The sequence below is a fragment of the Ovis canadensis genome, chromosome X, assembly GCF_042477335.2.
Source record: "Ovis canadensis isolate MfBH-ARS-UI-01 breed Bighorn chromosome X, ARS-UI_OviCan_v2, whole genome shotgun sequence".
NCBI lineage: Eukaryota > Metazoa > Chordata > Mammalia > Artiodactyla > Bovidae > Ovis > Ovis canadensis.
Genome location: NC_091727.1, coordinates 61552548 through 61566678, shown reverse-complemented (window position 1 = coordinate 61566678; position 14131 = coordinate 61552548). Strand labels below are relative to the sequence as shown.

Genomic DNA, 14131 nt, shown 5'->3' with positions numbered 1-14131 from the left:
AACTCCTTTGACAACTTTCCTGGCTATCCTTCTGCACTTTCCCTCTACCCCCAGCCCTGTGTTTTCCTCCTCACTGTAGGCCACAATTGTAGGATTTCTCTGTAGTGGGCCAAGCAAAGAAGAATAAAGTTTATTTTTCTCAAATATTTGAATCTCATTTGATGTGGTTGCCTGGAAAACCACTTGTAGAGCATCTACATGCTAAGTCTAGGAGTACTAGACACTAGTTGAAAGGTTGTCTCAAACTGAGCCTGCATAAATTCATTTTTAATATTTTGGTCTGTTTAAAGAATATTACTAGCCTTCAAGGAGGCAAGGATACAGCTACCCACATGAAGTTAGAAAACTACCATGTTGATTTCTGTAAATATGCACATAGGCAGACAAGATATTGAGCACCTTGCAGAAAGCCAATGATAAACAAGTACTCTAAATCAGTCTTGAGAAGGGGAGGGGAGAGGGCAGAATTATAAGAACTTGGATTTTCCAGGATGAGAATAAGTAATCAGGTATGAGGCCACAGTTTCAGGTGTTCAGAAACAGGCTTGTCTTTCTTCAAATTTCCAAATCAAAGTAAACTAATAAGCTTACTTTTCTCATGAAAGGTGCATCTTTTGGGAAGTGGCAAGTGGTAGGAAGGAACTTGGCAGTGAGCAGATGCAAACATGAAGAAATAGGAATTTGAAGGGGGAAAATGTAAGTGTCAGTTAAATCTTTCTGTAATGGTGACAACAATCATGGTAGACATAGACTAGAGGACAGAGAGCATTTTGATGGAGGATTAACCTTGAAAGAGCTATATCTTCATTTTGTCAAACTACTCTGTTACTAAAAAAAAAAAAATGCTTTTGGAAATTGTCAATAGATTTGTAAAGAAAGGGAAATGATTAAAAGGCCTGCTCATCCCTGGAAGATGTGGGATAGGAAATTGGCTCTGGTTGGCAGCCTAGTCATTGATTCCAAAGAAAAGCAGCTTTTCATTCCAGGTGGCCAGCTCCACAACACAGGCAGCAGTTAACCGAGGAATATTCCTGGGTGTTCAGGGCCAGCCTGTGCCTGGGTCATCCTGCGCCTGTGACTGTTCTGAATTCCTTAGTTCTCTCATTCTAGCCATCATTTAACAACATAAGGTCAGTACCATTATGTCCCCTGGGAAGCCCTTCAAGTCAAGCCCATACTCACTCATCCTCTGATGGGTCCTGATCCCTGCTTCACACCTCCTGCTCCTATGATGAGCCCCACAGTATGGTGTAGCATGTTTAAGGATAAAGAAAAGCACCAGCTGACTGATGGCCACGTTGGATGTGAAGGGGTCAGCCTGTTTTTAGAGCATGGCTGGCCTCCTTAGAAGCATCAAAGAGGAAATCTGGTTTAAAGAGAGAATAAGAGAATAAGGGAGGGAAAGGAAGAAAGAAAAAGAGGAAGAAAAGTATCATACCTCCCAGAGTCATCCCTGCTTCATAGCATTTCCGGAGACGACAAGATGGACAATTTTTTCTTCGGAATTTATCAATGGTGCAATCGTTTCTGCTGGCACACAGGTACTTCTGTTTTCCTGGGAGAACAAATATAAGAGTAGACAGCCCTGTTAATGTGTCACTAGAGCCTCTCTGGAAAGTATTTCTAGAAAGAAAAGGTGTGAAGACATATCCTGCCCAATGAGAGAGGTGGATAGGGAATGGTCCCATACCATTCGATCACAAAACTCTATCACACCAGGATGATTTAATTCAATGCTGTATTGTTTGATTTTCATAGGTGTTTTTCAAAGGGATGGACAGTTCAGGTCCTGCTAAATACCTCCTTTATTAGGATGACACAACATGGGTGTTTTTCATAATACAAGTACAGATAATCCTTCTATAAAAGAGAACTCCATGTGATTTTTAATTGTTATGTGAGACAGCAAAAGAGACATAGATATAAAGAAGAGACTTTTGGGCTCTGTGGGAGAAGGCGAGGGTGGCATGATTTGAGAGAATAGCATTGAAACATATATACTACCATATGTGAAATAGATGACCAGTCCACGTTCGATGCATGAAACAAGGCACTCAAAGCCAGTTCACTGGGACAACCCAGAGGGATGGAATGGGGAGGGAGGTAGGAGGGGGTTTCGGGACAGGGGGACACATGTGCACCCATAGCTGATTCATGTCAATGTATGGCAAAACCCACAATATTGTAATTAGCCTCCGATTATAATAATAAATAAATTTTTTAAAAAGTTAATTATCATACCACCAAGCTTTCAGAGTATAAAAATCAAAGAGATAAAGCCCACTCTTTGTAAACACAGCAAATGAAAGGAAGTCTTCTGAAGATAGAAGAAGAAAAACAATCACTGTCATGTACATGTGAAGTTGTGAGAGATACACAGAAATATATACACACAAACACACCATACACATTCTCACACTCAGAAATCCGTAGGATCATAGCTGTTCAAAGAAAAACATGAAGTTCCACTCAAAAACACATACTTCATTCCTTGCTCCTCACACAGGCCTGGCATACAGTAGGTCTTTAATAAACACTGACTGAATGAATGCTGAAGTTGAATGGAGAGATCTAGAGGCACATAGAGTTATTAGCAGAAATCTAAAACATGCAGAACTTATGCTCTTTGTCCTGTCCCCAGCTTGAAATTTTTCTTCCCCTCATCCCACCCCTTTCTTTCTCCAAGTCCTTGGTATTTTTTTTTTTCTCATTTGCTGTCATGCTTTACTTTATGGAATAGATCAAGATTTTCAGGAGGCTTCTTTTGGCAGTGGAAGAATGTTTGTTGTAGGGTAAAGAAAGAAAAACTGAAGAACAATTGTTATTTGATATTGGGGGGAACCCACAAATTTAGCTACAGCTCAGATTTCCTCCCTCTTCACTCAGCCTAAAATGTACATAACTTTCACAGAAAACTCATCTATTGTAGTAGGTTATTTTATGCTGGAGATTCAGTGTAACCAGATTACAAAATTTCCTTTTCCCTCCTCCCTCTCTTTTCTTCTTCCCTTTGTCAAAGGACTCCAAAATGCTGGGCTTGAAGGAACTGTTAAAGTTCACCCCAAAACAACATTTTCATTCCAAGGATGAGTTCTGGGGAGGTGACTTGACTGAAGAACACTGAATTAGAGGCACCAGAAGGAAGAAAAACTACCATTTAATAGGCATTTACTATGCACAAGGCTATGTGAGGGGATTTACATGTGCTATTTAAATAAATCACCTCAGCAATGCTTTGAGGTAGGTACTATCATCACTTTCATTCAACAATGAAAAAATTAAGGCCTCTAGGCCAACAATCTTTCTACCATACTGCAAGATTTTATTTGTATAAACAGAACACATAATTTGCAAACAGCTTCTTTGTGCTTCAAACTGAGGATGGCAATGTGTACAGAAAGGATGGTGCTATGATAACCGCCATACAGCTTTTGGGTGCCAACTCCTAGAAGGCAGGCCCTGTACCAGTTCCAGTGGGTTCATTTCTAGTGCTGTGAATGTTCTAGAACTGGGACACCTTCACAGAATCAGCGTTCCTGCAATCCTGAAGACATCTCAGAGATATTACAGGTGTGGTTCAAGACTACTGCAATAAAGCAAATATGCCATTAAAGGGAGTCACATGAATTTTCAGTTTCTCAGTGCATGTAAAGGTTACATCTACAATCTACTATATTATACAGCTTCCCTGGTGACTCACATGGTAAAGAATCTGCCTGTAATGTGGGAGACCTGGGTTCAGTCTCTGGGTTGGAAAGGTCACCTGGAGGAGGGCATGGCAACCCACTCCAGTTTTCTTGCCTGGACAATCCCCATGGATGGAGGAGCCTGATGGGCTGCAGTCCATGGGGTCACAAAGAGTAGGACACGACTGAGCAACTAAGCACAAATAACATATAACATAAAGTAATAATAAAATATATAAATTTAATAATATGAAATAAAAATCCATCCCATTTGATTAGCTTGCAAAAGTTAATAACAATTTTGTACAAATTAAGTATAACAGGGATTACAACATACCTCATTATATAGCTGAAGAAAATGATGCTCATTAAAATGAAATTGACCAGCCTGGCACCACACCATTTATTTGTTCCATATCAGAGTGCATAAGGCTATGAATCTCACATATCAGAAATAACTAAGCATTGGTCACACCATCTCTACTCCATACAAAGCTTGAATCTCCTCTATAGCATCCCTGACCCATTTTTTCTTAAACTTTAGTCCACTTCATTTCTAGACTCTATTATAGGGCTCTTACTTCCAGGAAACTCTGTATCTGTCTCCTTGTAGCTCTGACCCCCAAACCCTTTATTGAGGTATGTAAATGAAGACTGGAATTAAATGGAAAGATGTACAGTGTTCCTGGATGGGAAGATGCAATACTTCAAGGATGCCAGCTTTTCTCCCAGTCAAATCTACAAATTTAAACAAACCTGAACAAAATTTTGACAAAATAATCCTAAAGTTTATCTAAAAGGATAAAACGTGTGATATTGCCAAGATATTATTTGAAAAAAAAAAAAGTAATGAGAGTTTTCTTACCAGTATTATCACTCCATAATGGTTACTACAGTTTGGTATTCATTCCAGCATAGATTGATCAGACCAGAGAAGTCAAAAACAGACTGCATATGCAATACATCATTATAAATCAGCAAAGGATGATTTATTCATTAAATGGTGTCAGAACAACTGGTTACTCATTTGGAAAAGATAATAAAGTTAAATTACCAGTTGAAACCAAAATAAATTCCAGATGGATTAAATATGTCATAGAAAAACAAACGAAAAAAGGAATTATTGAAATATTGTTAGATGTTGAAATATTGTAGGTGAACATTTTTTTTTAATTTTTGAAGATTGAAAGGAGATTTTTAGAACATGACAATAAAGAATATGTAAGTGAAAATTCTGATAGACTTGAAAACATTTAAGTTTTCTTACATGAAACAAACATAATAATATAAAAGGCAATCACGAACTAAAAAATACATATTGGTATCAAGTATGTAAAAGCAGTGGTTAATCTCCTTGATATATAAAGATGAGTAATATGATGAAAATATGGGCAACAGACATGAACAGGCAAATAAAAGAAGAAATACCAAAGATCAATAAGCATATGAAAATTGTACAATTTCAATTTTATTAGTAATTATAAAATATGAAATGACATCATTTTCACAAGGAAGATTGGTGAACATTTACTACTAATTAATGGTGAAAAGGTATTGTTAGTGGGTGTGTAAACTTTTTAGAGTGCAATTTTGCCATATATCTGAAAAGTTAAATTCACACAAAGTTCAATCAGTAATTCCACTTTTGGATTTTTTTACAAGAAAATAGCAAGGTTAAGCACCAAAATGTAGTTCTATTTATCATTATATAAAAAGGGAAACCAGTCAGCCCTCAATATTCATGTTTCACATCCATAGAGTCAACCAATCATGGATCAAAATTTCAACTGCATTTATCCTACAATGTATTTTTATTATTTGTCTTTCAAGGTTTTTTCTTTATTATTGCACTACAGTTGACATGTTTGCACGTGCATGCTCAGTTGTGCCCGACTCTTTGAGACCCCATGGACTGTATGTAGCCTTCCAGGCTCCTCTGTCCATGGAATTTTTCCAAGCAAGAATACTGGAGCAGGTTGTCATTTCCTTCTCCAGGGGATTTTCCTGATCCAGGGATCGAACCCATATCTCTTGTGTCTCCTGCATTGGCAGGCAGGTTCTTTACCAGCTGCACCACTGGGGAAACCCCACAGTTGACATACAGAATTATATTAGTTTCAGTTGTACAATATAGTGATCCAACATTTATATAGTTTAGGACTTAATCACCATGATAAGTCTAGTAACCATCTGTCATCATACAAAGTTATTACAATATTATTGATGATATTCCCTATGCTGTACATCACAGCCTTATGACTTATTTATTTTATAATTGGAAGTCTCTATCTCTTAATTCTCTTCACCAATTTCTCGCAACCCCTCACTCTCCTCCCCTCTGGTGACCACCAGTTTGCTCTTGGTACTGTTTTGTTTCATTTATTTTTCAGAATCCACATATAAGTGAAATCATATGTTATTTACCTTTCTCTGTCCACCTTTTTCATTTAGCATAATGCCTTCCAAGACCATCTATGTTGTTGCAAATGGTAAGATTTCATTTTTCCTTATGGCTAAGTATACATACACTATATCTTCTTTATTCATTCTTCTATTGATGGACACTTAGGTTGCATCCGTATCTTGGCTATTATAAGTGATGCTGCAATGAACACAGGGATACATATATCTTTTTGAATTAGTGTTTTCTTTTCCTTTGGATAAATGCCCAGAAGTGGAACTGCTGGATCATATAGTAGTTCTATTTTTAATGTTTTGAGGACTAACCATACTGTTTTTGCATAGTGGCTGTATCAATTTACAATCTCACCAATAGTGCATGAGGGTCCTCTTTTTTTCACATCCTCTCTAACACTTGTTTTTTATTGTCTTTTTGGTGATAGTCATTCTAACAGGTGTGAAGTGAAGTGACATCTCACTGTGTTTTTGATTTGCATTTCTCTGATAATTAGTGATGCTGAGTATCTTTTCATGTGCATTTTTGTCATCTATATGTGTTCTTTGGAAACATGTCTACTCAGGTCCCCTGCTCATTTTTAAATTGCTTTTTAAAAATGTATGTTGAGTTGTGTGAGTTCTTTATATATTTTGGATATTAATCCTTTATCTGACATATCATTTGCAAATATCTTCTCCCAGACAGTAAGTTGCCTTTTTGTTTTGTCCATTTCCTTTACTATGCAAAAGTTTTTTAGTGTGATGTAGTCTCATTTGTATTTTCTTTTTATTTTGTTGTTTTTGTCCAAGGAAGTAGATTCAACAAAGAACTGCTAGGACTGATGACAAAAAGTGTACTGCCTTTGTTTTCTTCTAGGAGTTTTATGGTTTCAGGTGGACTAAATCATTTTATATAAGGTACTTGAGCATTCACATATTTTGGCATCCACTGGGGCTCCTGGAACCAATCTCCAGCAGATACCAAGGGACAAATGCATTGGAAAAATGTAAATGTCCAACATTATGAGAATGATTAAATAAATTATTCCATATTCATGCAAGGGAACACTGTGAAGTCAATGTCTTTTTTTCTTAATTTCGAAGGATATTCACAATATACTATTTCATTAAAACAAAATGGTGTTATCAAACAACGTATTTTATTGAATCCAACTTTTAAAACTTAATACATTAGAAATTATTCAAATTATTTTCTCTTTTGCAATGAACCTTTTTTTTTTTCCACAAATGAAACATTACATACAGGCCCCATATACATAACAGATGAAAATTAAATCTAATGTATCTGAAGCAAGCATAGGAAACTTAAAACTCCAGCTAGATCTCTCCATTTCTCCCCTTCTCTGTAGCTTTATCACTGTGGTATGATAGTAGATATAAAATAACAAAGCGTAAAGCATTATATAGATCTTATCTATTGATCATTATCTAATGATGGTATCATTATATCATCTAATGGTATCATTTTTACTCCCTAAGGCTTTGCAGAAAAGTTTAGAAATCTACTTGACTTAGTCCAACCTTCCTATCTCCTATTTCACAGATTAAGAAACTTAGAGTCCGAAAATGGGGGGAGGAGGCGGGAAACTTGCTTAAGATCATACAGTGAGTCAATGTCAAAGTAAGGACAAGAAATAAGAATTCATGTCTATCTCAAGTCTAGCAGTTCTAGTAGCTCAGTGCTATCCTCACACTGGTAATAGATAAGTAGATAAAATAACAAAGCATAAGACATTATGTAGATCTTACCTATTATTATTTAAATAATATACTCCTTGAATATCAGAAGAGGCAATGACATCTGCTGAGATCATCTAGTCCAACGCTCTCATTTTCAGTTCAGTTCAGTTCAGTCGCTCAGTCATGTCCGACTCTTTGCGACCCCATGAATTGCAGCATGCCAGGCCTCCCTGTCCATCACCAACTCCCAGAGTTCACTCAGACTCATGTCCATCAAGTCAGTGATGCCATCCAGCCATCTCATCCTCTGTCATCCCCTTCTCCTCCTGCCCCCAATCCCTCCCACCATCAGAGTCTTTTCCAATGAGTCAACTCTTTGCATGAGGTGGCCAAAGTACTGGAGTTTCAGCTTTAGCATCATTCCTTCCAAAGAAATCCCAAGGCTGATCTCCTTCAAAATGGACTGTTTGGATCTCCTTGCAGTCCAAGGGACTCTCAAGAGTCTTCTCCAACACTACAGTTTAAAAGCATCAATTCTTCTGCGCTCAGCCTTCTTCACAGTCCAATTCTCACATCTCATTTTACAGATGAGGAAATCAAGATCCAGAAAGCAGAGTGGACTTGACCAAGATTAAATGAGTCAATGACAATGATAGCACTAAAACTCGGGTTTTTGCCCACAATATTATTTGCACATTTCCTTTATTACTTCAAAGTCATTTTCATATTCATTATCTGGCTGAGCCTTCCTTCAGAGTAGGGAGGGTACAGGCCATTATCTTCAATTTATGAGGAAACCTAAGATACAGAGTGCCTATTGATACCAAAGAATATATCCCAGTTTCAATACAGGTTACCATATGCTTTCTACTGAACCACTATAACCAAAAAAATATTTTATTTGCCTCTCATATGACTTATTTGTCCTGTATTTTCTCCATTTACCCACTGCCTCTTCCTAGTGTCAAGGAAGAGTAACACTTGAAGTTCCTGGGGGAAGCAATGGAGAGAGGAGGTAACCCATTGTGCTTTGCGTACTATTCTAGGTAACTTCAAAGATGTTGACTCATTTAATTCTTATAAAAATTCTTTTTGATAACTGCTATTCTTATTTTAAGGTTGAGGAAAATAAGGCTCAGAGATGCTGAATGACTCACTTACAGCCACCAGCTAATAAGTGGCAGAAGCAGAATCAGAAGCCAGGTCTGTATGACCTGTGATATAGATGTTTGTCTTTGTCAGTGTGGTATCTTTTCTCATCTGGGCCCTGACGCTATACTTAAAAGAAAGAGGTAGCACTGAATAGTTAAAAAGCACAGAGCAAGAAGGAGAAAGACCTAAGGACCAGCCCTGCTGTCTCACTGAATCACTATGAGACCAGCTGTATGTTTTTACTTCTCTCTTGATCTTCCCTGCACCACCCCCTACCCCTGATCTATAACTAGAAGGGAATCTTGGGCATAAGAGAACAGTAGAAGACTATGGAAGGTAGGCTCAGAAGTCTTCTATTCATATTAGAACTTGTGCTGAGAGTCTCAGAGTCCACCTGAGTGTGACTAAAGGAGAGATAAAGCCAGTCTGCATTTCTATCTTGTTTTTCCAATCTCAACTCTCTTGACCCTAAAGGCTTTGTCTGAAAAACAAAAACACTTTATAGAAACAAGTAGCTAAGTGTCTCTCTCCTGAGTGACCTACATAGACTGAAGGGAGACCAGCTCCTGTTTACAGTCACATATCCTATGGACATTATTTCTCTGGGGCTGAGACAGTGTAGAACCTCTGACCTAATCACTCAAGGGCTCTCTTCCATGAAAAGTAATCCCAAGCATTATTGTTTTCTAGTACTTCTTTTTTTTCCTCCTAGAATACTATCTTTGGACCTGTGGAATAGGTTAGATGACTCTAAACAACACGGTCTGTGCTCTGCCAAAGGGCAGGTCTTTTACGAGAAGGACTTATAAGGTAGCTGAGTCCTTGTGATTCTAAGGATTTAACCATTCCCTTACCTGTCCCACCGACCCAGAAACACAGATGGCCATTAAACCAGTACCATGAATGGGCCCTCAGCCAGGCCCCTCAGCCACTGCTCAATGGGAAGGCTTCTTGGGAGTGGTTATAAAGCCATGATCATTACTGATTTTTTCAACATTATGGTTAGCTCTAGCGAGGGTGATAGGAATCAAGCACACACTTCTCTTCTTGGCTTTCTGGATTTTCCACAGTCTGGCCCAAGCTCCACAAAACAGAAATATAAAGAGTACTAGACTGGCAATCAGAACAGTTAAGTGTCAAACCCCAGCTCCAAATGGTCTAAGGCAAGTCTGAGCTTTGATTACTCTCTAAAAAAAATGAGGATAAAAATAATGGCATTGTCTACATCCTAGAGTTTTTACAAAACAAGTTATATAGAATGTATGTGAAAGCGATTTGTAGTAGGGAAGTATTAGATACGTGAGATGAGTTATGTATAATGTTGCTGACTCTATCTTGTCTTTCATTTCACTTCAAGAGCAACTCTCTTATGACTATGCTGTTCTCTTCATTGGCCCCTCCCCTGGTCACAAGCATTCCATCTGTGCTTCCTGCCCCCAGTACATACACACATATTTCTCTGTTAAAGAAAACCCTGCAATATTCAGTCCTAGACCATCTTTCTTGTCTACTGTATTTCATATAGACCTCCTGCTTCAAGAATACAGAAGTAGGAGGTGAAGGTGACAAATTAGATGGTGGCTAGGTCATAAACAGCCTTGAACACAATGCTATGCAGTTAAACCCTTAATATAATGAAATATTTGAAGACATCATTGAATTCAACCATAGAAGATGTTTAGTAACTATCCTATGATAGTTAAAGGACAATCTTTGAGTGTATATCTACTACGTTTCAAACATAACTCTAGGCAACTGGGAAAACAACAGTGAACAATTCAAAGGCCTTGCCCTTAAGCTAGGTGAACTTTTGGTGGAAAAAGACAAGCAATAAATGAGTGATAATAACTTAGATATTTTCAGATGGTGCTACATAAAATGAAAGAAATAAAACAGAGTGCTGTGATAGAACAGGAGAGCTTATTTTGTACAGTGGGAAAAGATTCTCTGAGGATGAGGTTTTGAGATGAAACTTGAATAACAGAGATAGACATGTAAAATTCTCAAGAGAAGTAATAGCAAATAAAAGCCTTAAAGTCATGAATGAATTTGATGTGCTGTTGGAACAGCAATGTGGCCTGTGTGGCTGGCATATCGTAAGGGAGGGGAGGTGGTAGGTTAAGTTGATTTGACTGTAGAACCAGGTTGTGCAAGGCAGTGATTCTTAACTTTGGCTACAAGCCAGAATCACCTAGGGAGACTTTACAAAATACTTATGCCCAGTTTCACTCCTGATAGTTCTGATTCAATTGTCTGGGGGCAAGGGTAGGCACTGTGATATTTTTAAACACTTCCCTATTTTATCTAATGTGCAGCTAAGGGAGAGAACAGCTGATGTTGGCCTTGGACAGTGAGTTGATTGCTTATGTAGTTTTGCAGGTGACACCAGGTAAAATAACTGGATGAATGTTTGACATTGAAATAGCATTTGACAACTCACAAAACACTTTTCTTTTTCTTTTCTTGCTTCTCAGGAGACTGCTGAAGTTCAGTCCACTCAGATGAACAGTGTAGGGAGCATCAAACAGATGATGTTCTTCATATGGGATTTGGAAAGACCATCTTGGAGAATTACAAGTTCCAACCTCATCAAGGAAAACACTATGAAGAATAGGCAGTTCACTTCTGTCAAGGTCATCTGAGATTTGGTCACACCCAAGTTTTATGTTGTCAAGCTGTCTCCCCTTATGTTCTGTCCAGTCTTGTGCTGGAGTTGGCTTGTAGCGATTCGTTAGAAACAATTCTGAGCATCTCTTCACAACTTTACAGTCAATGCTGACTGGTAGCTTAAAACTGGTCCTCATAAAACTGTCTCAGTTCAGTTCAGCTGCTCAGTCATGTCCGACTCTTTGTGACCCCATGGGCTGCACACCAGGCTTCCCTGTCCATCACCAACTCCCTGAGCTTGCTCAAACTCATGTCCATTGAGTCGGTGATGCCACTCAACATTCTCATCCTCTGTCATCCCCTCCTCCTCTTGCCTTCAATCTTTCCCAGAAGCAGGGTCTTTTCCACTGAGTCAATTCTTTGCATTAGGTGGTCAAAGTATTGAAGTACCAGGTTCAGTATCAGTAATTCCAATGAATAGTCAGGACTGAATTCCTTTAGGATTGGCTGGTTTGATCTCCTTGCAGTCCAAAGGACTTTCGAGTGTCTTCTCCATCACCACAGTTCAAAAACATTAATTCTCTTGAGCTCAGCTTTCTTTATGGTCCAACTCTCAAACCCATGCATGACTACTGGAAAAACCATAGATTTGACTAGATGTACCTTTGTCAGCAAAGTAATGTCTCTGCTTTTTAATATGCTGTCTAGGTTGGTCATAGCTTTTCTTCCAAGGAGCAAGCGTCTTTTAATTTCACGGCTGCAGTCAAAATATGCAGCTATTTTGGAGCCCAAGGAAATAAAGTCTGTCACTATTTCCATTGTTTCCCCATCTATTTCCCATGAAGTGATGGGACTGGGTGCCATGATCTTCGTTTTCTGAATGTTGAGTTTTAAGTCAACTTTTTCACTCTCCTCTTTCACTTTCATCAAGAGGGTCTTTGTTCTTCTTCACATTTGGCCATAAAGGTGGTGTCATTTCCATATCTGAGGTTATTATTTCTCCCAGCAATCTTGATTCCAGCTTGTGCTTCATCCAGCACAGCATTTTGTATGATATACTCTGCATATGTTAAATGAGCAGGGTGACAATATACAGCTTTGACGTACTCCTTTCCCAATTTGGAATCAGTCTGTTGTTTTATGTCCTGTTCCAACTGTTGGTCCTTGACCTGCATACAGATTTCTCAGGAGACAGGTAAGGTGGTCTGTTGATGAATTTTCCACAGTTTGTTGTGATCCACACAGTCAAAAGATTTGGCATAGTCAATAAAGCAGAAGTAGATTTTTTTGTTTTTCTGGAACTCTTGCTTTCTCAATGATCCAATGGATGTTGGCAATTTGATCTCTGGTTCTTCTGCCTTTTCTAAATCCAGCTTGAACATCTGGAAGTTCATGTTTTCCCGTACTGTTGAAGCCTCACTTGGAGAATTTTGAGCATTACTTTGCTAGCGTGTGAGATGAGTGCAATTGTTTGAACATTCTTTGGCAATGCCTTTCTTTGGGATTGGAATGAAAACTGATCTTTTCCAGTCCTGTGGCCACTGCTGAGTTTTCCAAGTTTCTTGGCATATTGTGTGTAGCACTTTTACAGCATCTTCTTTTAGGATTTGAAATAGGTCAACTGGAATTCCACCACCTCCACTAGCTTTGTTAGTAGTGATGCTTCCTAAGGCCCACTTCCCTTCAGATTCCAGGTTATCTGGCTCTAGGTGAGTGATCTTGCCACCTCTTCTTAATATCTTCTTTTACTGTTAGGTCCATACCATTTCTGCCCTTTATCATGCCCATCTTTGCATGAAATGTACTCTTGGTATCTCTAATTTTCTTGAAGACATCTCTAGTCTTTTCCATTCTATTGTTTTCTTCCATTTCTTTGCATGAATCACGTAGAAAGGCTTTCTTATCTTACCTTGCTATTCTTTGGAACCTTGCATTCAGATGGGTATAGCTTTCCTTTCTCCTTTGCATTTCACTTCTTTTCTTTTCGTATCTATTTATAAGGCCTCCTCAGAAAACCATTTTCCCTTTTTGCATTTCTTTTTCTTAAGGATGGTCTTGATCCCTGCCTCCTGTACAATATCAGGAACCTCTGTCCATCGTATTTCAGGCACTCTTGTCTATCAGATGTAACCCCTGTAATCTATTTGTCACTTTCATTTTATAATCATTAGGGACTGAATTTAGGTCATACCTGAATCGTCTAGTGGTTTTCCCTACTTTCTTCAACTTAAGTCTGAATTTGGTAATAAAGAGTTCGTGATCTGAGCCATAGTCAGCTCCCAGTCTTGTTTTTGCTGACTGTATAGAGCTTTTTCTTCTTTGCCTACAAAGAATATAATCAATCTCATTCCGATATTGATCATCGGGTGCTGTCCATGTGTTAGAGTCTTCTATTGTATTGTTGGAAGATGATGTTTGTTATGCTGAGTGTCTATATTTTGGAATACTAATGGACACTACAAATATCAAAGCTTCCCACTGACTCTGCTCCCTCACAGTCAGAGATCTAGTTTATTGGCACAATACCAGTCCTGCCCTCATGGTAGCTTTACTTTCTTCTACTTGAATATGACCACCTTGTCCTTTTC

General features: G+C 38.4%; 1 protein-coding gene across 1 annotated transcript in view; it reads right to left on the bottom strand.

Moving 5' to 3' along the window:
- Positions 1–14131, bottom strand: part of AR (androgen receptor) — a 197469-nt gene that overhangs the window by 35273 nt on the left and 148065 nt on the right. The window contains exon 3 of the mRNA XM_070290273.1: positions 1439–1555. Within this exon, the coding sequence (XP_070146374.1) occupies positions 1439–1555 (117 nt within the window). The remainder of the gene's footprint in view (positions 1–1438; positions 1556–14131) is intronic.